Here is a 24,193-nt window from a genome sequence, read left to right on the forward strand (position 1 = left end):
ACTGAGGGCAGGAGCCACAGGCTCTCTGACTCAGTATGTGAGGAGCACGCTGGGCACACAGTTCCAGGCGACAATTGTGTCCCTGACGTGCACACATCACAAACAGAAATCCTAAATACTCAGTTACAGGCACAGAAACACAAGTTCCTTTTAACCTGATCCAACAGAGGATACCAAAACCATACAATTGAGCTCTGTTTTCAAGAACAACAGAAAGAACATGAAAGACAGTGTCATATACATAATCGTTGTGATGGGGGGGGGGGGGGGGCAGAGGAAGGGGGAATGCAATTTAAAAAAAAAGAAAAGAAGAAACACTTAACTAGAGGTTTGACACAAACCCACTCCAGGAAAATAGTGACAAGCATAGCAAAGTCCAACGGTGGCTGAGAAGGACACAAAGCCGCGCTTGGGCAGGACACAACCACATCGTCCCTGAGAGCCACCGACAATGCCCAGAAAGGCAGAGAGCAATGTTTTTACTACAAATACACAACTCTGAGAGCTTACTCATCAAAGAACCAGTCTTCATCCCCACAACAATTTCTGAAAATACCCTGCACTGGTGATCTGAGTCACCAGGAAACACAAAGTGCTCGGTGCCCTTCAATAAAACCAGCAGAGCATGCAGTGGTTTTATGAAGGTGACCAAGAGTGGTCACCATTTCGCCTTTCAACTTGCAGTCCTGAGTCTGGTTATCTCTGGGCGTCAGGCATATACAACAGCCCATTCAGGTTTAACTCTATCCTAGTGCCACTCATCTTAGTGGAAATGGTACCAGGCTGAATTTATGTTCATGTCCCAGAGCAGCTTATAGACCACCATATAGATTCAATAAAATTTTAAAACTTTCCAAACACATTTTGAAAATGGGATTTCTCCTGTTATTCTAAAAAAAAATCTTACAGGAAACACACACACACACACTCACACACACACACACACACACACACTCTCTCTCTCTCTCTCTCTACCTTTAGGAAGACAATTTCAGGGCTTATTTGTGGGGTCATTATCACCTACTGAAATTCTGCATTCTTTCACTTTTAAATTAGCTAGTGACTCCTGAGTCTGCTTCTCATTCCCTCTATCCTCCACATACAGCACCCTCACTTCCTCCACAACGTTCCTTTCCCTCTATTTAATTCCCTTGCTCCTCTCCTTCTCTCTCTCCCTCCCACTGGCACCACGCCCACTGCCCAAGGTAATGCTGGCCCTGTGCTGGAACCTGGATCCCTTGGAGCTGCACTGTGAACAGAAAACCAGTCTTCCCTCCCGTTGCCCAGTGTGACCAGGGAAGAGACGGGCACCTACAGCTGAGACACTTATCAGTCCCAAGGAGGACAGCTGGCGCCCTGCTCTGTCCACCTGTGCTGCACTCAGCCATCTGCGTAAGCCTCACAACCCCCCTGGGAGATAGGCCCGTTCCATCCCACTCCATGCAGTGGGCCGTGGCTGAGAGGTCAGGAAGTAATTTCATGGTCCCACAGCTGCTACCGACAGAGCAGGATCTGAACCAGAGTGCACACTCCTCACCACACACCAGCAACCTGTCCTTGTACACTGTGGCCTGGTCTGTCCTAGTTATTGGAATGAATGCCTCAGATTCACAGCATTAGGCTCTATTTGACCATAAAGTATATATTTTGTTGTCATACGGAAAGGTCATTACTGTCATAAACTCAAAAAATTAGAGGACAAGGATTATTTGGGCAGCCTTTAAAATTTGCTGTGTAAGAAGTATATAAAAATATTACCTGGGGTCACAGTTAGCTGAAAGCAATGAAGCTTGTTTGGATCAGGAAAATGCACTTTACATGTACCTGCAAGAGAAATAGCATGTCAGGAAGTTTTTACTGGGACCCAAATAAGAAACAGTTCATATCACAGCCCACTATTTTTACCCATAAATACTATATATCTATTAAAAATGCTTTAAAAAATACGAACTTACCTTTAGAAACTGATTTCATGATTACTGAAGGATGTGCCCCACAATAATCTTTCCAGCTTCAGGTGGAAATGGGCCCCCGCTCTCCCCAGTCAGATGGGCACTCTGTAGCCTTCGCCCAGACTGGGAGACGCACTTGTAAAATATTTCACCCACATCACCCACATCCTCAGTATCAGAACAAATTTTTAACCAAGTGTGACAAGAAAAAGTTCTAATTCAAAAAACATTTAAATGGTGAAAGCTTTCAGACTTTGAAGGCCTTAAGAAAGGAACATTGCCACATATCACAGGTTCACTGCCTGGATAGCAAGCATACTCAGGAGTGAGGGCTGCACATGGTCTGAGTGCGAGAACCAAGCAGGGGTGGGGACCTGGCGACATCAGCCAGTATAGCCATCCTACCTCATGCGCAGAATGATAAACGAGCACTTTCTGGACCAAAATGGTGCATCATCACTAACAAAACTAGGGCTGTCCATTATTGATTTATAGACCATTTCACTCAAAGAGGACGTGGCAGATAGGAAACCTAGCCGAACGCACCTCTGCTACAGTGAGGAGAGAGACACGGCCTACTACGGTCCGAAAGACTCATCTCCTCCTCTTACAGCCTTGAAAATGGTCTGTTCCTTGTCTGCACAGAAATTAAAGCGTATTCCTACCATACATGAAATTCAGGTTATTAAAATCACAAGTTTCTCCATGCAATTACTTTTCAGAACTAATGTTGGATGGGGAGCTATACTTACAAGGTAAGTTAGCTTCAAGTTCTGCAACCTCTGTAGAAACAAAGAGATTATTGTTAATATCACTCAACTACTCCACATGAAATTACCAACTCTAAATTCAAATTTCTGCCAGAACTGAGGAAAAAATAAGTAAACTGAACGACCCAAACCCTACACTTGGCCTCAAGTTTAGACTTTAAGCCATGAAGTTGCTTTCAAATATACAAAGTGACACGTAGGATGCCATCAAATACAGTCAAGGGCCCTTGAGAGTTTACTTTCAAAATGAAAACCTTAACATTAACACAGAAATTACCTGTAGGTAAACAGTCACGGACTGTTTTCTAAAACCTTGTTCTCCCCAAGTATAAAAGCTCCTTCTCTCAAAATTGATTTACTTATATACCTGTATCTATTCCAGCTTCTCAGACCTGCCTTCCCATGATGGCTCACCTAGCGTGCTGCTCTTTTCAGTGAGAGAACTAGCCCCCTGGGGCCTCACCTGTGCCTGTGCCCATGCCCATGCCCTTGGAGCTGCATTCCTTGCCCCAATGCTCTCCTCCAGTGCCTGTACTATCAGTCACTACAGCACTGATGCCCAGCACCCACTGCCAGCACAGAGCTACAAAACCCCAGCCACCCTACTACTACACAACTGATCTGGGGGGATGGGAGGGACACACCCAGAAATAACTGGGCAAGCAAGTGCTCTCTGCCTCAGGCATAAAATAGAATGTGCTGGGATTCCCTTCAGCTGTGGAGACTAAAGGGGGGAAGGGGGATTTGAGTGGGCTCCAAAGAAAAAATAGAATTTAGTCCAGTAGAGGTGGAGGTTAGTGATGTGCAAAACCATAGAACACGTAACAGGCACCGAAGCTAGAGGAGTGTGGAGCAACAGGAAAGGAGGCCAGGATCGTAGAGGTCCCAAGAGCACGGCTCAGAATTCTAAACTATATTCTGCAGCAACAGCAGCCAAGGAAGATCTCTGAACCAAAGTTCCTAAGCTTGTCTCAAGAGAACCACTTTAGGAAGGGCACAGCGAAGGCCAGGTGACCTGTGAGCTGGGCACTCGGGTAGGCAGCAAGGGCCTGGCAGAGGCAGGGAGAGGCAGGGTGCTTGAGGGCAGAGCATGGAAGGAGCTGCCAGCTGTGTGGGGCGAGAGGCGTCCAAGATGGAGCACAGGGCTGGGGCAGCCCTGGGAGAAATAAGCTGAAGTCTGGGTGCATGATCAAGTTAGGGTTGAGGAGCCCCTGCAGAGTGATGCCACCTGAGGTCATGAGACCAACAAAAGTGGGGAGACTGGTGAGAAAAACCTCAGCAGAAAGCAGAGCACAAGAAGCCAGGAAAGTTAAGAGTAAGAAACAGGTGGAAAACTATGGGGAAATGTGGTGATTCATTAAAGAGAGGACAGGCTGGTCCAAGGGGAATGAGGCCCAAGGCATAGCCAATGGGTGTGATGGACCTAGCTGAGGACATTCAAAACAGCAGGAAGGCAAGTGGAAAGATGAAAACCAGATTTAAAAAACTAAAAATCAAATGAGTGGTCAAAATATAAATGCTACAGTTATGAAGATTTCTTCAAGTGATGTGAAGAGGAGTGGGAAGAGGAGGGCAGAGGCCACCGGTTTGCAAAACTGAGTGCTAAGTGCGTTAGTGGGAAGACTGGGGCTGTTCTGTTCTCAGGCTAAGATTTGGGAATCCCTCAGGCCTTTGACTTCAGCTGACTAAGAATCTGGTAGAGACAGGCCTACAAAATGTATCTGCTGGGGATCCAGGTGTTTGGAATTGCATCTAGAAAGTGGAGTGGGGCAGAGGAGCCAGGGAACACAGTTCAGGGTGTTATAGCCAATCGGCAGAGCTGGGCATGGGGAGAGCAATAACCCTAATCATCCTCTGGAAAAGGACCAGGTTTTGTGGTGAAATGCAAGCCCGGGAGTCTCCCTTCTTGGTAGTGTTATGTTGTACATTCAAACATATCCACTTAACATCATGGAGAGCCCGTGAGAAGTGCAATATCATTACTCTCATAACGACCACAGTGATCTTCAGTTTTTGGCCTCCTGACTGGCTTACTATTGCCCTACCCTAGAGCAGGGTGCTCATGAAAGAAAGTGGGGTGTAGAGGACCACAGCATTCTGCACTCCGAGGCATCCACTCTGATAGGAAGGAGCAAGGGCCTTGCTCTGCTCCAACAGCTCACACAGGATTTCATTGTTTCAGAAAAGCAGACATTTTATAAATGAATCATTCATATTAACAACTTTAAAAGTTATCCATATAATTTAACTATGTTTTTAAGGCAGATCCTATTTACATATTTTATTATACTATTATTTAAATATTTATTGATAAGAATTTGCAAGAAACAGTCCTTGAGGCCCTTCTTTTGAGATAGATGCTGGCCACAGGAACCAGGCTTTCTCTGGGGGCCTATGCCATCCACAGTCAGGAGAGAGAGCTCTGCTCGCCCACCTTTACAAAAGCCCAGTGAAATGTGCCCAGAGGATTTGGGGGAGGGCCACCTAACAGAAGTAAAATGTTTGAGAAGACATTCTAGTGCTAAGGGAAGAGAGGAGGTCTGGAGCCAGGGTGGCGGGGAGTGCTGACCAGGCAGGCATGATGATGACAGGGCCACAGAAGCAGCCCCACACCGCTGGCACAGGCGGAGGACGCCTCACTCTAGGACAGGGGTTCTCTAACCTGCAGCAATGCCAATCACCTGGGGAGATTTTTCCTGACCTTTACAGCTTTAGCGAGTACAATTTATATACTAAAAAGACCTACTTATGTGTATGATTCAATTATTTTTAGTAAAATCTGGAGCTGTGCTTCCATTGTCACAATCTAGAACAGGATGGGGAATGTCTGGCCAGAGGGCCATATAAGCCCCAAGAAATCATTTGGTCTGGCCCTGCCAAGGTATTAGAGGTGAGTTAATTAAATGTCTGACCAAATACAGCAGGCCAATTTTTAAGTTGATAATTTTTTATTTTATAGATATACAAATGGCCCTTGGCAGAAAAATGGTTTCCACCCCTGACCTAGAACCTGCAGAGCAAACCCTGCCCCCTCAGCAGCCCTGCCAGGCAATACACCAGAAGTTCTAGGTGGGGCTCAGGCCTCTGAGTTGCTACTCTCCCCAGGTACAGGAAATTGCTGTCAGCTGTTGTGCCAAGCTATATTTATACACAGCTGGTTACACAGACTTAACAACTTCATACTATAGTCTAGACCTGTGGTTGGCAAACTGTGGCTCATAAGCCACATGCGGCTCTTTGGCCCCTTGAATGTGGTTCTTGCACAAAATACCATGGCCTGGGCAAGTCTATTTTGAGGAAGTGGCATTAGAAGAAGTTTAAGTTTTAAAAATTTGGCTCTCAAAAGAAATTTCAATCATTGTACAGTTGATATTTGGCTCTGTTGACTAATGAGTAGGTAGGTACATTGTTATTAACTTAATTAGGGTACTCCTAATTTTGTGGAAGAGCCACACTCAAGGAGCCAAAGAGCCGCATGTGGCTTGTGAGCTACAGTTTGCTGACCAGGAGTCTAGACTTAAATTCCTGATGAGCACTATGCTTGCATTTCCACGATCAGTGTGACTCACTCAAGGAAGGTGGACAGGGCCGGGAAGAGCCCTCAGACCCAGTCCAGCAATGACCCAACCAGAGGCAGGATATCTGTAGGCTTCTGGTCCAACAGCCAGTGCAGCAAGGAATAGCATTCTGGGGGCACAAAGACTTCAATAAAGATGCCAGGTACTCTAATTCAGCCACTATACAAGACAAAACGAGCCACAGAAGCTCACACAGTGTTGCTCTCAGAGAGCTGTCACAAATGACAACAGTTTCTCTACATCTCCAATGATGGCAAATACTACTCATTAACACCAATAGTTTCTCTACATCTCCAATGATGGCAAATACTACTCATTAACATCAATAGTTTCTCTACATCTGCACTGATGGCAAGTACTATTCATTAACACCAATAGTTTCTCTACATCTGCAATGATGGCAAATACTACTCAACATCAATAGTTTCTCTACATCTGCAATGATGGCAAATGCTATTCATTAACATCAATAGTTACCACTAAGAGTCTGACCAAAGAAACAAGTGGACTGCTTTACATGCTTGAAGCCTCTTGGAAAAGCAGCCACCCTTTCCTGCATTACCTTAGTGCCAAAGGACACGACCCCCCACCTGTTCCGTAACAACAAATTCAGATATTTTACCCTGCTTAAGGTTTCACCTGTCCCAAGATGCTAACACATCCACTGCACACTGGCCCAGCCTTTCTGGGAGGCACCTGGCACCTTGCACAATTCCGTGGCTGCACAACTTCCTTCTGAGAAATGAGACTCTTTTCCTTTCTAACTAAAGATCAAACCACAGAGCCCACTCAAAGCATGACTGCACAGGAAGATCAGATGAACCTGCACTCTCTCCATGGCAGAGAATGAACAGACTTGCCCAGCCCTGGGACAGTACCTGGTCCTGAGCCTGGCACACACAGGGTACTCAGAAAGTGCTTGACAAACAAGCACACTTGTTGGCAAGATGGTAGTGGATGTCCTGAGGCGTGAAGAGCCTTTCTCCTGGGATAGCTGGGGACAAAGGCTGCACATAGATTCAGTCCCTTTAGAGCCGCTGATTCCAGATGTCCACACTTAACAAAGACTAACAGGCAAAAAGTGCCCACCAGCCTGCCTGGACCCCTTGAGGTCTTTGGGGGTCAGAATCAGTAGAATGATAGCAAGCAGGCACTAAGTTTGCTGGGTGGACAAGTGAAAAACAGGGACAGACATACTCCCACTGCATGAAAAGGGCCACCTTGTGAAAGACAAGAAGTCAGCAATTCTGCCTGAGGGCATTTTGGGGAGGCGGAAACACCGTCAACAGCCCACAAAGGTAAGGCATGAGCGTAGCACTAACTGCCCTTTGGCTGAAAGCACTAGCTCCCCAGTCAGGCTGACCTGAGTTGGGGCCAACAGGAAATGCACAGATCTGACACCCTCTCCCCAGTGTCCCCAGCTCACAGGGTTCAGAGCAGGCAGTGGCCCTCAATCCTGGCCCAGACCATTCACTGGATTGTTCTACACTCCCCATTTCTGGCCAGGAGGACATCCTTGAGAACCATCCTGGGGGTTCAAATCAAATGCTGGTGTGGTGAAGGTGTCAGTATGGTAGAGGGTGGGCATGGCTGGGCCCTTTAGGACCTAGTCTCTTTCCTGGGTGCTCGCTGCTCTGAGACAGGTTCTGGTGTATCCAAGGAGAACTGACTCCAGCCTTCTGCTGCCCTTCAGAACAGGACCTTGCAGGTCCTGGAAGACACTCCTGCCCTTAGAGAAGGGGCAAAGTCCAGCATGACGAGCCCCAGTGGGCTACCCAGCTATGTCAGGGTTAGATGTGTGTGGGAGCCTCTCTTCTCTGCCCTTGTACTCTTTCCTGCTCCTTTGTTTCTGCTTGCTGGGCCTGCCCCTGAGAGCCTGCCCTACCCCAATATGTGGGTCCAGCTGTCCTCCTGCACTAAAGCTGCCTCCAGCAAGTTTCTCAATCCCCTATGTCCAGCTTCAAAATAAACCACCCTCCAGCAAGATTAGCAAAGGTCAGACTAGATTTGCACTAGAAAGTGGCCAACAGAGGGCCAGGCCCGAGAGCTTAGTGTACAAAGCTGCTATAAACATTATGGGGGTATGGTCAACCAGATTGCATAGTACACCTGCCAGCTTCCCACCTGTTCCTCCTTAGCAAAGGTCTGGACCATCCTCACTGTAACTCCCCAGCAACCAAAACACCCTCTACTCCAAGGACCACAACATGCATCAAACCCTTTTCCAGGTACTGCCTGGCTCCTGCTTCCGTTGTAGATGGAACCCTTGAGCCAGCACCCGGAAGAGACTCAGGTGCTAAAGAGCCCACCCAAGTGAGGTGGTACCACCACGGCACTCTCTGACCCCACAGGATAAAGCTGCTTAGCAAACCCACTACAATCCAGCGCTCTCCCCAACAGAACAGGCAATGCCAAAATGTATAGAACAATTCTTACTCTACCAGGAGGCATAAGCCAGAGCTGAGTCAACGTTCGGGGGCAGCAGAACAAGGAAGCATGTGCCCCTGAACCTGAGGCCTTCCTGTTCCCGTTCCTTCCCAAGCTGAGCACTGCTTTGTTTCTGAGAAGGCCCGACACAGCACGTGTATACATAGCTCGTACATACGCATGGCTTCCCTGCCACAAAAAGTATCAGGATATCAAATACCAGTCACCCCCACCGTGACTGCCTAGAAGAACACGAACACAGACAGTTCTAACAAACTACTCACATACTCACATACCAAGTGCTTCCTAGCTCCTCACACTTAAGAAATGAAAACACACGTCATAAGCTCTTTCAAGGCAGGGCTGTTTCTCCCTCAACTCTGTAGTCCTCGACCCTAAGAAACTGCCTATGCACCTGAGTGCTGTATGTCTGTGCAATGAGTCACACAGAAGCTGCACACAAACACATGTGACCCACAGCTCCGGGACGACGTGCTGTTAATTCTGCAAGGGGAACTAAGTTTGCACAGGCTCTCCTCGGGCTTTGACTTGACTAAATGGAGAAGAATCCTAAGAGATTACCCAATTCCACTCCCTCCCTTGGTGCTGAGGGGTCCAGAAGAAACAGACCCCTCTCCCAAGAGTCAACAATGACAGCCCTGAGACCAGAGTGGTAGACCTGCTCACTCTCAGGACTTTACTCCTGCCAGTGTGCTGGCAGCCCCACAGAGAATACTCCAAGTACATAAGACACACCAGTTTCTAATGCACTTCCTCACCAGCAGCACTCCCACAGCACACAGGTTGTAAGTAATAAGCGGTTACGCTTTAACATTTTCAAACAAGCTGCTTCACACTCCAACAGAGCCCCCAGCCAGCCTCCTCGATTGTTGTGGAATATAAAGAGCTCAGACCTTTAACGAGCAGTCTGTCTCTCACAGACACCCTGCGAGTGGAGTCAGAGGCTGTGGCTGATGTCCGGGACCCTTTGAGACCGTCATCCCGCTTCAGTTTGCTCGCCAGGGTCAGCATTACTGCTGCCTTTACCTGAAAGACAGATGGAAGCTCAGTTAAGGACAAATCTCTAGACAGCAGCTGAATACTGTCCACAATGATGTAAGTGGTTTTCACTTTTTTCTTTAGTTACAGAAAAAATTAGCATATTAGCTACATGAAGACTGGATTCCTTCATAATAAATTTGGGTAATCTCTACACCCGCTCTATAAGTCAAATTTTAAAAGTATGAGTTAAAATTTTAAAAAGGGAGCTTAAATTTTAAAAATGGATTTAATACCCACTGGGTGCCAGGCCCTGGGGTACGGTGGGGACAGAGCTCCAGAGCTCACAGTCTAGGGGAGCCTCCACTGACAGCTTCCTGTTGGGCTCACCACTGTCCATGTAAGTCTGCCCTTCCCCACTGCAGGGACATGCACCTGTGTGTGCCCCGCATGCTGGGCACATGGCAGACTAGGGGGTTCTCAGCCTCTGGTGAGGAGAGGACAGTGATGCTTTGCTTTTCTTCTTCCTTTAAGAAAGGTGGGGCTAGAACCTTAATAAGCACCTTCACATTTATTGTTTTTTATTTACATTTTTAGGCAATATCAACATCAAGTTTAAGTTATAACCAATGCCCCCCCCCCCCCAAATAGATTCTCTTTGCTGGCTGCTTCCAACCCATCTGTGTTTCAGATTCCCACAGAGAGCTCACAGGTAAGAATAATAAAGACCAACACGGGTGATGTACCTGACTGCTTGAAAGAAAGGGCTCAAGAAATGTCACTAGATCTGTACAGGTATCACTCTTTTAGAACAGCAGTCGCCAACCATCTGGACCTCATTGGTGACCGCTGCTCTAGAATCATGCCTCCTAGTTCTTACTTGCTTTGACACAGTTGGAAAGGGACTCGAGCTTCTTCTGACTATGGACACAAATTGGTCACCAGCCCAATATTTCCATAATTTCCTGCATTACCTTAACATCAATTTCTTTCAATACCACTCTGATTATTTTCAAGTGAAAATGATCTAAAACTTCCAGAGGGCCCTAGCTGGTTTGGCTCAGTGGATAGAGAGCCGGTCTGAAGAATGAAGGGTTCTGGATTCGATTCGATTCTGGATTGCCCACTCGATCCCCAGCAGGGGGCACAGGAGGCAGCCTATCAATGATTCTCTTTCATTATTGATGTTTCTATCTCTCTCTCCCTTCCTCTCTGAAATCAATAGAGGTATATAATACATAAATAAAAATAAAAATAAACTTCCAGAGGAAAACTTGATCTAAGCACAGAACTGTTAGTTTGAGGCTAAGATCTTTAAAGGCAAAATAGGTATAAGGGTACCCTACCCCTCCTCCTGGGTATTTTTTACAATTTTAACCCAAGTCAGTTACATAGCTTCTCACACCATCTTCTATATCCCCCCAGATTGTAAGATTTTATTTTCTATTATTTGTACCATGAAAACAACATATTAAGTATCTTCTGAATTGTGACCTCTGCACATACACGTATGCAACACACACATGTGCATGCACACACATTAACATCTCTGGCCCCTTAAAAGAATCACTGGTCTAGCCGAAACTGGTTTGGCTCAGTGGATAGAGCGTCGGCCTGTGGACTGAAAGGTCCCAGGTTCGATTCCAGTCAAGGGCATGTACCTTGTTTGTGGGCACATCCCCAGTAGGGGGTGCGCAGGAGGCAGCTGATCGATGTTTCTCTCTCATTGATGTTTCTAACTTTCTATTCCTTCTCTCTTTCTCTCTGTAAAAAATCAATAAAATATGTTTAAAAAGAAAAAGAATCACTGGTTTAAATGCTTCAGAAGATAGTTCAACTACACATTAGGGTTCATAAGCTATGAGAATTTCAAGTCTGGGAAGGCCTTCTACTCTTCGCACTTTTTACAGACGTGGAACCGCAGGCCATGGGGACCTGGTGACTAGCTTGTCTGAGGTCACTCGGTTGCCAGAAGCAGTAACCACAGAAATACTAGTTTCCCTTCTGGAGATAATGGATGGGAACATTTTTACCTTGAGGTGAATGGTTCCAAAGGTATATACATCCATCCAGCAATTTGGATACTAGTACTTTAAAACATGTGTAATTAGTGTACTTCAATTACACCTCAAGAAAGTTGAAAAAAGGTGAAAACGCACCAACACTAGCTTTTTCATTCCCACCTATCATGTCATCTTTTCATGTGGGTCTATGTAGAGGCATGGAGCACAATCAAGGAGCACGCCTTTTCAGGTTTACCCAGAGCAGGGGTTCCCAGTTCAGTTTATAAAGTAACTTCACAAGAGTTGAGGGGGGGGGGGGGCACTGGGAAATACCTTTTGGTGCTGCATTAGCCCCCCCCCAGAATGATCCATCAAGCACCCTTAAGGTGATCTGGACCATAAAGCAAGGCTTGCCTCCCAGACAAGCCCACTGCCATGCACCAGGAATGAACACATCAGTCCTACCACATCATCAGGGCCACCTGAGGACGACGGCCAAAACAGGCATCTGTCACTTGACTGGAAGCACTTGATTTTTATCCTCTACCTGGCCTTGGAATGAAATATGGCAAAAAATAAAAGCACAGCACGTTTGGAGTTCAGCAGGCAGCACACAAGGAAAGTCACGAGAAAGAGCCCTGTGGAAAAGTCAGGGCATGGGCACATGCCTGGTCCACACCCAGCTTCCTGGGTGGGCCTACCGAGGGAGCCACTCAGAGGGCCCTGGCAAGACTCACCAGCACTCTTCTGTGCCTCCGCAGTCGAAGGACTCTGCTTAGTTCTTTCATAACCCTATTGCCCCACACTCAATTCCCCTCTGGGATAAGCCCACACTCAATTCCACTTAACTTCCTGGCTTGAGATCTTCAAGTTTGTGGTCCTTGATAAAATATACTGGGCATTGACCATGCAACATATAAAAGAAAATAACACTGGTGTTTCCTCTTCTACATTAGATAATACAAGACTTATTTCCCTAGCATTCTAAGAAATTTAAGTATATAATGACCATCTATTTCTCTACCACCTATACTTTTTATACCTTAGGGATAAAAGGCCTAATTTGGAAATGTATCCATTAGATGCTAAATTAACATTAAACAAAGAGATTTGAAGGAAAAATATTCAAACTTGCCAAGAGATTTGCCAACCAGCTCCAGTTGATTCAGATCCTTTTCCTTCTTCAGTATGCTTCATACACTGAAAACCTGGTTTAAAACTAAACTTCCCTTTACTGCAAATAACTCTGACTAAGGCAGCATTTTTGGAAACATCAGCATTTAGCATGCTCCGTCTCTCTAAATTCCACACATTTAAGTTCCTCTGGGGTCGCTTTCAGGCTGTTCAAAGATCCATATGTGCTATTTACTAGTTTCACCACCAAGTAAGATTGACTCAGCCTACCTGCGTGTACTGGCAAACTCAGACCCTGTCACCTGTGCAGGGACACTGGGGCCAGTCAGCTCATGGTGGGGAACTCCTGGTTTACAATTCTTCCTGCCATGAAAAATCCGACTAAGTGTAAAAGATGGAACTGAATGCAAGTCATTAGGGAACAACCACACCAGCTTTTCCAGCCAAAGAGGCCCAGATCTGGACCCAAAAAAGTCCACACCCCACTCTCCTCCGACAGAAAGCCAGGGCCCAGGAACCTCCCAGCAGGCAAACGGAGTTACTGGGGTTTGGTTGATCAGCCTTTGGAGTCCAATCTTCAGCAGTAAACCTGCCCCTTCCTGCACCCTCCTACCTGAAATGAAAGGCAGGTATGTCTAGATGGAGGCCCTCAAGTCCCCCGACAGCTAGCCTGGTGGTGACTTGTCTCTGAACCCCTTCCCCCCCACCCCCCCACCCCTGTACCCTCCTGCCCCTCCCTCATCCCAACCACAAGTCCTCTGCACAGGGCAGGCCTGCCTCCTCCCCGTTCCCCAACAACACCCGCAAGTCATTTCTGGGAGCTTCTGTTCACTGAAATACCCAGGCCCGGAATGCCCTCCTTCCCTTCACCACCCAATCCTACTCCTCGCACAGGAAGAACACATTCCCACCCAGATTCCAGCTTCTCCGCGAAGCCTTCCCGGCCGCGGTCGCGCCGGAGGAATGCGGGCAGGGGCGGGCCCGGCCTCCTCGGGGGCCGGCGGAGGAAACTGAGCCCCGCCGAGGGCAGGGACACGCCCAAGCTCACACCCCGGCGGCACCGGGTCTGGACCCGGGACCAGCTGCACCGATCGTTCCAAGATGTCCTCCGGCCTCCCTTGTCCTCTCCTCCGCCCCCGGGAACAGCTTCCCCAGCTCGCCGCGGCCGCCCCCAACGGCGTCAGGTCCCGGGCCGACTCCATGGCGGTCGCAGTCGGACTGCCGCGTCCGAGTCCCGCTCCCACCGCCACGTCGGGCCAGTGACCTTGGACCGGCGCCCGGCGCCCCGTTTCCTCCGGACAATGCGGCCAGCAGCACCCCCGCGACGGCGGCCATGTGTGTGCCCGGCCCGGTGGGTGCTCCTGCGGGAGGCCCCTCCAGCCCGGCCAGCGCCCCGGCCCCGGCCGGTCCCATTCACGCCGCCCGCCCGGGAGCAGCCGCGCGGCCTGAGGCGGCCCCGGCGCCGCCCGCCCTCGGTCCGCCTGCTGCAGCAGCGCCGCGGGAGGGGAGCCGAGCCGCCTGCAGGCCCGCGACCACCCCTCGCCCGCCGCGGGGCCGCGCGCTCCTCACCTGGGCACCTCGAGACAGGCGAGGCGGGCCCGGCGCCCAACACCATGCCCGGCCGGCCGGCGGCGGCGGCGAAACGCGGCCCCTCACAGCCGCACCGGCTCCGGGCGGCGGGACCGGAAGTGGCGGGGCGGAGACTCGACCACTCTCGACCGCGGCTGCTGGGACTGCGGCGGGCGCTTTAAAAAAAAAATTCAAAGCCCTGAAGAACTTTATTTGGAGCACAAGATGTGAACAACTGCGTGCGCTGAAGGCGGCTGGGCCTCGCTCATTGGCAGAGGGTGCGGCCGGGGGCGGGAGGAGGATCTCTTGGTCCTCGCTGATTGGCCAGTGGCGGCTGGGGGAGGATCTTCCAGTCTGCTTCGGAGCCTGCGCTTCTGAGCGCCCGGGCCTTTGCGCCTGGTTTCTGCGTCCATTCATTTCGCCCTGAATTAGGCCTGCTCTCTGCGTCTCAGAGACACCCGCGCGGCGCCGGAACTGACCGTCTCGGTGCACGTCCCCGCTGTGTGCCCAGCGCAGTGCCCAGGATGCAGAGGACCCGGCCGACCCCACAGCCTGCAGTGGAGGGGGTGAGAAGGCGGGGCGGTGAGATGTGCCTTGGCTGAGGCTCTGCAGAGGAGTGGCTGGGGCCTTTCCTGTGCTTGTCTTAATGGGTTATAGTCCTTCTTTTATCTTTTACAGTTTTGTAAAGTACTTTAAAAGGCTTTCAAATTGTACAAACTCTTCTCACGTCCATTTGTGTGATTGGTGTTAAGGGGCGGGGTTGGGATTGGGGGAGCAGCGCTCAGGCCAGGCTCCTGGAGGGAATGGGTCTTCTGAAAGATGAGATTCACCACATACACCGGGAGGAAAGAGCCAAGGAGTTGGAATTGTATTTCCAGAAGCCCCGTTGAAAGGTTTGAAACAGTGGAGTGACTTTCTTTATAAAAAAAAAAAAAAAAAGTCTCTGGCTCTGAGTGAGCTGGTGGGAGGTGTGAAAGAAAAGAGCCACATGCTAACCTGAAAAGCTCAGGGAAGGCCTGCATGGCAGTCTTGCAAACCCAGAGACCACAAAAGATGGTTTGAAAATTAAATATCTAACAGGTTATAGTAGGTAGTCATGTCCCAGATATTTCACCTGACAAAGATCAACTTTGATCTTTTACGGAGCCCATCTGCCTTCAGGCATCTGAGATAACATATCTGTGAGATGTCTGGGTAACTTGTAACTTCCTTTTACCCCGGATCCCTCAGGGCACAACAAATGGCCGGAGACATTCCCTCGTTATTGTTATCAAGTTAATTGTCAACTGTTAATTACGTTAGAGTATCCTGTATCCATCTCTGTAAACGAAGCTCATGTCCATTATTTAACCTTTTACCCTATCCCAGAGGTTTCCAGGCTTGGCTTTGTCCCACCTCCCTAATCTATCACCAATGAATTTCATGTAACTAACTTACGTCCCTTTCCTTTGATTGCAATGTATAAATATAGAAATGTAACCTACCATTCGACAGTTAGGCTCAAATAAACTCACAAAAAAATTCTTTACAGGTTTCAATGGTTTTTTTCGTTAACAGAGGGGAGCCAGGCAGAGAGGAGACCAGAGCCAGGAAGACCAGCGAAGAGCACGGCTCATGGTAGTCCTTCTGTTTGGAACAGGTTCCTCCTTCACCCAGCTAACTCCTCATTTTCTCCAGCTTGGAGAGATCGTGTGCAATCTGTTCCTTAGGTCCCACTGTCTTTTCCTGCAGCTGCACGTCTGTGATTCTTTCCCTTTCCAGGCTGGGGCCCCGGAGCCAGCAAAGCCCTGGGAGAACATCGCACAGGATAGAAGCAGCCCTCCAAGAAATGCACCTGTCATCTCCAGGAAGCATTCTCAGGACGGTTGCTGACAGCGCAGGGGCGGCCTAGGGTCTGGGCCTTTAGGAAGTCTTGCTGAGGGTCCAGACAGGTTCCTTCAACACAGGGCTCCTTGTGGCACACTCTGGATGCTGAACCCACTGTGGCAGCAATTTTTTTGTGTAATGCCTATACTTTCTGTTATACTACGCTGTTTCCCCGAAAATAAGACAGTGTCTTATATTAATTTTTTCTCCCAAAGTTGCACTAGGTCTTATTTTCAGGGGATGTTTTATCTTTCCATGCGCTAGGTCTTATTTTTGGAGGATGTCTTATTTTCGGGGAAACACGGTAGGTATCAGAACACTCCAGTGAGTGCTGTGGGCAAAATGCCACAAAACAGTTTTCCCTTAAAAAAAACTTTAAAAAACACCCACACAGTTGAAAGGAAACGGATCTTTGTCTCACTAATAGAAAGATGTGGACAGGAAACCTGGGAAGGCTGGTCAACAGCCTTAATTGCTCTGAAAGGTCAGAGCTAATCACTCACTGTTTAGTTGAATCATTCACTGTTTAATTGAAACATTGTTAGCTGAAGCAGCCTCTATCTGTTTGTCTGATGTAAATTTCTGTAATTGGAATTTCCTACCTAAAGGCTATGGGTGTATCCCATAGTCTTAATAAAAAGGGATAGTGCCAAACTGGTTTGGCTCAGTGAATAGAGCTTTGCCTGCAGACTGAAGGATCCAGATTCTGGTCAAGGGCATGTACCTTGATTGCCAGTACATCCCCAGTAGGGGGTGTGCAGGAGGCAGCTGATCAAGGTTTCTAACACTATCCCTCTCCCTTCCTCTCTGTAAAAAATCAATAAAATATATTTTTAAAAATCAATAAAGTATATTAAAAAATAAAATTAAAAGGGATAGCAAGGCCAGAGCGGGGTGTAGTCCTCTCTTGGGCTCCCGCCTGGCCCCCAATATTCCCAAATTAATACTTTTCTAGTCTCTTTCATTTGTGTGCGGCCTTCTCCAGAACCCGAACCCTGAACCATTTGGGATGTAAAAGGGGTTTCCACAGGAAGGTATATCCATTAGTTATGTGAACACTGGAGTGAACAAGGCAGGAACGATCTGGAGCAACTATACCATGTACTGAGCATTTGTAATGTCCAGAGTGGTGTCTGTGCCAGGTGACTGCTTTGGGTGATGCCAGTGTGGTCTCGAGGGTTGATCTGCATCTTGGGCTGCAACCCTCGAGACCACACTGGCATCACCCAAAGCAGTCACCTGGCATGTCAAGGCAGTGCCACCTCCAGGTAGAGTCCCTCCACTTGCAGCCACAGCTCTCTCCCTGTACACTGGGGAAAGGGACCACCATTCTGGGGATTCCTTTCCCAAGTCATGGCTAAAATCCCACAACAGAACTCTGTGCAACGATGCTATGACATCTATCTGTGAAAAGGAGTCACCCTTCAGAATTCACCTGGACCACTGCTTGCTCTGCTGGCATCAGGTGACTTGGCACATGATGCAGTAAAAGTCCTGAAAGCCTTCGAATCTTTTGACCCAGTAATTTCACTCTAGGGATTGGCCTGAGGAAGTCAGCCAAGAACAGAAAGAGCTCTGGCACAAAAATTTCCATTGTGTTATAGAACTTGGAAGCAACCTCAGGCTCAGCATCAGGAGAATGGTTAACTAAATTACTGCTCATTTACTTACAGAAACATTACACAGCCATTAAGCTTGATCATTACGCAGATTATGTAAAACCACAAACAATAAGTGAAATAAGTAACATTTAAATTGTTTAAATACCATGACTGCAACTCTGGAAAAAAACATATGGGCAGAAACTAGAAGTAAACAAACAAAAAGGAAAAATTGTGTCCAGGTGGTAGGCTTATAAGTTTTCCTCTCTTTTTAAAAACTGTCATTTATATGTTATTTTCATAGTAGCACAATACAACGGTCTCTTTTAAACACAATTGATCCTTAATTTGGAAGACTCACTCTATCATTCCTTATCACTCCAAACATGAAAAAAGTGGGCCTGGCATCTCCAACAGGGAGGTGGGCTATCTACCTTCTCTGCAGGAGGAAGGGAGAGTTTCTCCTTGCCCAGCAACAAGCCCAGCCAATGGAAAACACCACAGCTCAGCCAATGAGAAACCATCATCACCCTGAACTCTTTTTTTTTTTAAAGAACTTTTATGAGATCCTTGCCTCATGTTCCTTTCTATAAAAGCCTTCCATTTTGTATAACTCCTCAGGTGTTTCTCTCCTCAGAGTTTCTCTCTGCTTGCTAGATGAGATGCTGCCTGGCTTATAAATAATTTAATAAAGCCAATTAGATCTTCAATTTATTCAGTTGATTTTAAAAAAAAACAGGATATTTTTTAAAAATATATTTTATTGATTTTCTTACAGAGAGGAAAGGAGAGAGAGAGAGCTGGAAACATGGATGAGAGAGAAACATCGATCAGCTGCCTCTTGCACACCCCCTACCGGGGATGTGCCCGCAACCAATGTACATGCCCTTGGCCGGAATCGAACCTGGGTCCTTTCAGTCTGCAGACCGATGCTCTACCGCTGAGCCAAACCGGTTTTGGCAAAACAGGATATTTTTTAAAAAAATTAAAAAACAGGATAAAAAGTTTTGCAAATTTTATGTCTCTCAAAATGTACATGGCAGATATACATTAGATCTCACATCTCATGAAGGAACCAGCCAAGACCCAGCTGACGGGAGAGTAGGATCTGAGGCCTGGGAAGGCCCCAGCTAGCCTCTTGAGGATGGCTCAGAGGCCATATGGGATGTCAGGTGGGGAACAGGTGAAAATGTCACCCTTCCTGCATTTTTAGCAGTGACAGCTTGGAAGCCACTTAAATCTTCACCGCAGGGCCCTGGGACAGTGGTCGGCAAACTGCTGCTCTCGAGCCACATGCGGCTCTTTGGCCCCTTGAGTTTTTAGTAACGGCCAGCTTAGAAGTACCCTAATTAAGTTAATAACAATGTACCTACCTATATGTTTTTTAAGTTTAAAAATTTGGCTCTCAAAAGAAATTTCAATCGTTGATATTTGGCTCTGTTGACTAATGAGTTTGCCGACCACTGTCCTAGGGGAATAAAGGATGGGGCTCACAGAGTTTTGTCAGATCTCCAGGCACGAAGAAGTGCTGTTAACCTTAAAACTAAAGGTCAGTTGTTTTGCCGGCATAATAGGTTTACTTGGGAACAGCAAAGAATTGCAATTCAGAACAAGCAAACTATAGCAAAAGCTGTAAGCCAAGTCCAATAAACAAAAGAGAGGAACGTTATTTTATGGAAAAAAGGAGAAAGTTGGGAGAGGTTGAATAAAAGTCCAGTGGAGACAGCCGATAGTTCAGGGAGAAAACAGTTTTTCACTGGCTGAGTTGCTGGGGCATCTGATGTCTTGTATCAGACACAACATCCATCTTTTCCTGTGGGGTCTATAACTGATGCTTCTTTCCTGTGAACAATTCTACTGGGATCTTTGACAACTCTTTCTGTAACTGACATGACAGATTGGGTGAGAGCTCCCCCTTCTGGCCTTCTGACTTCATTTTGGTATGGTTTCTTTTTATTAATCTTCACAGTGCCCAATGGAAAAATGAGTGGCAAGGTGACATGAGTAGTACAATGGCATTTGTATAAAATAGTATGTTTAGATAGAGACAAGTTCCCAAACTATCAGAAAATATTTACCAGTATATTGTATTAGTTGGCCAGAGCTGACTGAAAAAAGTACAGTAACTGGAGTGGCTTAAATTTTTGACATATGTGTACCCCTTCTATAATTTTCGTAATGCTGAGTACCCCTTGTACTCATGAGAACGTAGAATTAGGTGCAGCTAAGCACGGTGCAGTGCATATCCCCACCAAACTCTGGTGCAACGCGTACCCCCACCAAACTCTTCCCGTACCCCTGGGGCTATGTGTACCACACTTTGGGAAACACTGGAAACAAAAGAAATGTATTGTCTCATAGCTCTGGAGGCTGAAAGCCCTAGATCACAGTGTGAGCAGAGCCGGCGCCATAAAGGACTCAAAAGTAAATACTAAAGATGCAGTACCTTGTAGAAGAACTCACAGAGTACTTTCCCCAGTGAAGGCAAAAATTCCTTAAACAGAACACCAAAGCACTGACCATAAAGGACAAAAGGGATACATTGGATTACATTAAAATTTAGAATTTCTCTTCAAGTGACACCATTAAAAAGACAAGCCATAGAGTGGAAGAAGATATTTGCAATACATATATCCCATGAATAATTCATATCCTGAACCTATAAAGACCTTCATCAACAAGAAAAGGTAGAAATTCCCAAAAGAGAGTCTAGCACCAGCCGGACCGGCTGTGCACCAAAGAGGTGATTCAAAGGGCAAGCAACAATGAAACATGCACTTCCTCGATATCATCAGGGAAAGGCCAGAGGAACCACAACCTGACATCCCTTCACGCACATCAGAATAGCTTAAATGGTAAGAATGGGAAATGCCCAGCGACGGCCAGGGTATGGGGCACTGGCAACTCTCAGACCACTGAGGGCAGTGAGCATGGTGCATTGGCTTCTGGGAGTTGGCGCTGTCTCCTAAAAATGAACAAATATGGTCCAACTCTGGGTGTAAATATACATATTTACCCTGGATTGTTTTCTAAAATGTGTTTCCACAACTTATGTTTTCTAAAATATGTTTTTATTGACTTTAGAGAGAGAGAGGGAGAACAAGAGAGAGCAAGAGAGAAAAACATCGATATAAGAGAGTAACATCAGTCAGCTGCCTCCTGCCCGCTCCCCACTGGGGATCAAGCCTTCAACCCAGGCACCTGCCCTGACTGAGAATTTAACCAGTGATCCTTTGGTGCATGCGGTGGTGATCAACCAACTGAGCCACACCTGCCAGGGCACAACTTGCGTATTTTTAGCTTCATATCATGTTTTTTTTTTTTTTTTTTTAATATTTTTTATTCACTTCAGAGAATAGGGAGAGGGAGAGAGAAAAATATCAATAATGAGAGAGAATCACTGATTGGCTGCCTCCTGCAAACCCACACTAGGGATGGAGCCCACAACCTGGGCATGTGCCCTGACCTGGAATCAAACTGTGACCTCCTGGTTCATAGGTTGATCCTCAACCACTGAGCCACACCGGCTGGGCTTCATACCATGTTTTGAAATGTATGCATACCACTATGTAGAGATCCATAGTGTTGACTTTAATAGGTGCATAGATTATTCATATATAAGAGTATTTCACATTATTTATCCAGTTTCCCATTGCTGGACATATAGGTTGCTTCCAATCATTTGCTGTTACAGAGCTGCAGTAAACACTCTGGCAAAAGCAATCCAGGGTACAGGTGAGGGGTTTCTCTGGGGCCTGCCCCCAGAGGAGGAAGTGCTGGTTGGTGGAGCAGACACATTTTTAACTTTGCTAAAATCACCAGGTTGGTCTTCTAGGTGGTTGTACTATTTACCATGCCAATAAGCAGTGTGTAGCAGTTTGAATGTCTAGTTACCTCCTGGTATTGGGTATGAAATGGTCTCCGATTGTGGGTCTAATTTGCATTTCTCTGAATGCATTAACTTGTAATTCCCCTGAATTTGTGCATCCCTTCTGGGAATGGCCTCTTAAAAAAAAAAAAAATATATATATATATATATATATATATATATATATATATATATATATATATATATGTTATTGATATTTTACAGAGAGGAAGGAAGAAGAATAGAGAGTTAGAAACATCGATCAGCCGCCTCCTGCACACCCCCACTGGGGATATGCTTGCAACCAAGGTACATGCCCTTGACTGGAATCGAATCCGGGACCCTTCAGTCTGCAGGCCGACACTTTATCCACTGAGCCAAAACAGTTAGGGCAGGGAATGGCTTCTTTATATCCTTTGCCCATTTTTTATTGAGTTATTTATCCTTCCATCAAAATCACCTTATTCTTATAGTTTTATATATAAAACTATGATATAACTTATATATAAGACAAATGCAGCCCAAAGTCAGAAGGAAAAAATGAAAATTAGAACAGAATTAAATGAAATAGAGAACAGAAAGACTATACAAAATTATAATGCAACAAAAAGATTAATTAATTAATCTTCTCTTTGAAAAGATTAATAAAGTTGACAAACCTCTGGCTAGGCTCACTAATAAAAAAAAGAGAAAAGACTAAAAAAATCAGAAATGAAAGAGTGGTTACAATGGACACCACAGAAATACAAAGGATCACACAAGGATACTATGAAATACTATATGCCACCAAATTCAACAACCTAGGAGAAATGGACAAATTCTTAGAAATATATAAATGTCTGCCCAGTTGGTATGGCTCAGTGGTTGAGTGTCGACCTATGAACCAGGAAGTAACGGTTCATTTCCCAGTCGGTACATGCCGGGGTACAGGCTGGATCCCCAGTGTGGGGTGTGCAAGAGGCAGCCGATCAATGATTCTCTCTCATCACTGATGTTTCTCTCTCTCTCCACTCTCCCTTCCTTTCTGAAATCAATAAAAATATATTTTTTAAAAGCCCCCAAAACCACAGAGCTCAAGTTAAAGGGCTAATCTGGAGCTGAGAAGCAATAAATTTATTACTATCATCAGTAATAATAACTTTCTATAATTCTAACATCTGTGTCAACTGTACATCAGTTTCAATCGATTGGTTTCTGTCCTCATCCCCAGTCAAGTTTTCCTGTTTCTTTGCATACCTGACAATTTTCGCTTGGATGCCCGACATTGAATTTTTCCTTTTACTTTACCATTAGTTGTCTTTTTTGTTGTTAATTAAAAAACTGATATAAATTCCTTTAACATAGAATTCACCATTTTGAAGTACCCAATCCAGTTGTTTTTAGTGTATTCATTCCCAACTTTGTCATCACCACTGTCTGATTTGAGAACATTTTCATCATCATCCCAAGAAGGACCCTGTACCTGTTAGCAGCCACTCCCCCTCCCCTGCAAAGTTTGGAGACTACCTGCCAAAATGTATGCTAAAAACTACCTGAATGGTGACAATGAAAACTTTTAATTTATTTTGTTTCGTTTACCTGTATTTTTATATCGTTAATTCTATAACAAAGAGGATATTTTAAAATAGTATCTGGCATGGCAATAAGAAGTAGAGGAAAACTGCTAACAAGTGAAATATTAATAAATGTCTAACCGCAGAGGACTTGCTGAAGTTGTATTTCACTGTTATTAATTACAATGAATAAATTCATTAAATGCTTTTGAGGATCTACCATGTGCCTGTCCCTGTTATAAGCACTAGGAATTTCTCTGGTCTTTCTGCGCTTGCACATGTATATGCCTTTGTGAAAAAGAAGGGGGCTGAGTTAGTGAGGAAGGAAGGATGGGTCTTTTGCTGGGCAGGTGGCAGGCTCTGTAAGGGGTTGATGGAGTTGCCTCTTGCCTTGGGTCCCTCTTGGTGGCCTTTGACTCACTTGCGCACCTAGCGGACAGCCGAGCACCCAGTAAGGGCTTTTTCCCCAGTCTGCCAGCTGGACCAGGGGGGTGGGGCCCTGGTGGAGCTGAGAAATCTGAGATCCTACTGCCCTCCAGCGAACCAAGTTTGGATCTAGCCGGCGGCATCCAGGTGTCCTCTAGGCCGACGAGGGGGGCAGGAAAGCCAGGCCAAGCCCAGGGAACAGCTTGGGTGAATGCCTGCCTAGCCTGTTTCCTGGGCCATAAAACCATTTCCAGCTGTGCAGGATCTATGGGGCCAGGACTTGAAAACTAGAAAGCAGTTATCTTTTTAAAATCCCGAGGAAGGAAACAACAAACCCAGCAACAGGAATTCACGGTTCTATTTTATTTTTATTTTTTTACAGAGAGGAAGAGAGAGGGATAGAGAGTTAGAAACATTGATGAGAGAGAATCATCAATCAGCTGCCTC

At 46.4% G+C, this 24,193-nt stretch overlaps 1 protein-coding gene and 1 long non-coding RNA gene across 2 annotated transcripts in view; one reads left to right on the forward strand and one right to left on the reverse strand.

Annotated features, from left to right (window-relative positions):
• UBE2F (ubiquitin conjugating enzyme E2 F (putative)) overlaps positions 1 to 14,685 on the reverse strand; it is a 30,128-nt gene extending 15,443 nt beyond the window's left edge. Inside the window, exons 1-4 of the mRNA XM_084892776.1 lie at positions 14,433 to 14,685; positions 9,642 to 9,774; positions 2,705 to 2,734; positions 1,759 to 1,824 (exon numbers count right to left, since the gene is read on the reverse strand). Coding sequence (XP_084748902.1) covers positions 1,759 to 1,824; positions 2,705 to 2,734; positions 9,642 to 9,759 — 214 coding nt within the window. The 5' untranslated portion in view covers positions 9,760 to 9,774; positions 14,433 to 14,685. The remainder of the gene's footprint in view (positions 1 to 1,758; positions 1,825 to 2,704; positions 2,735 to 9,641; positions 9,775 to 14,432) is intronic.
• A 175-nt stretch (positions 14,686 to 14,860) lies between these two features.
• LOC311626846 lies at positions 14,861 to 16,394 on the forward strand. Its single transcript, XR_014795780.1, has 3 exons — positions 14,861 to 14,998; positions 15,990 to 16,071; positions 16,194 to 16,394. It is a non-coding gene; the product is annotated as an uncharacterized lncRNA (long non-coding RNA).
• The last annotated feature ends 7,799 nt before the right edge of the window (positions 16,395 to 24,193 follow it).

The sequence above is a fragment of the Pipistrellus hanaki genome (assembly GCF_964339955.1).
Source record: "Pipistrellus hanaki genome assembly, chromosome: 8".
Classification (NCBI taxonomy): Eukaryota; Metazoa; Chordata; class Mammalia; order Chiroptera; family Vespertilionidae; genus Pipistrellus; species Pipistrellus hanaki.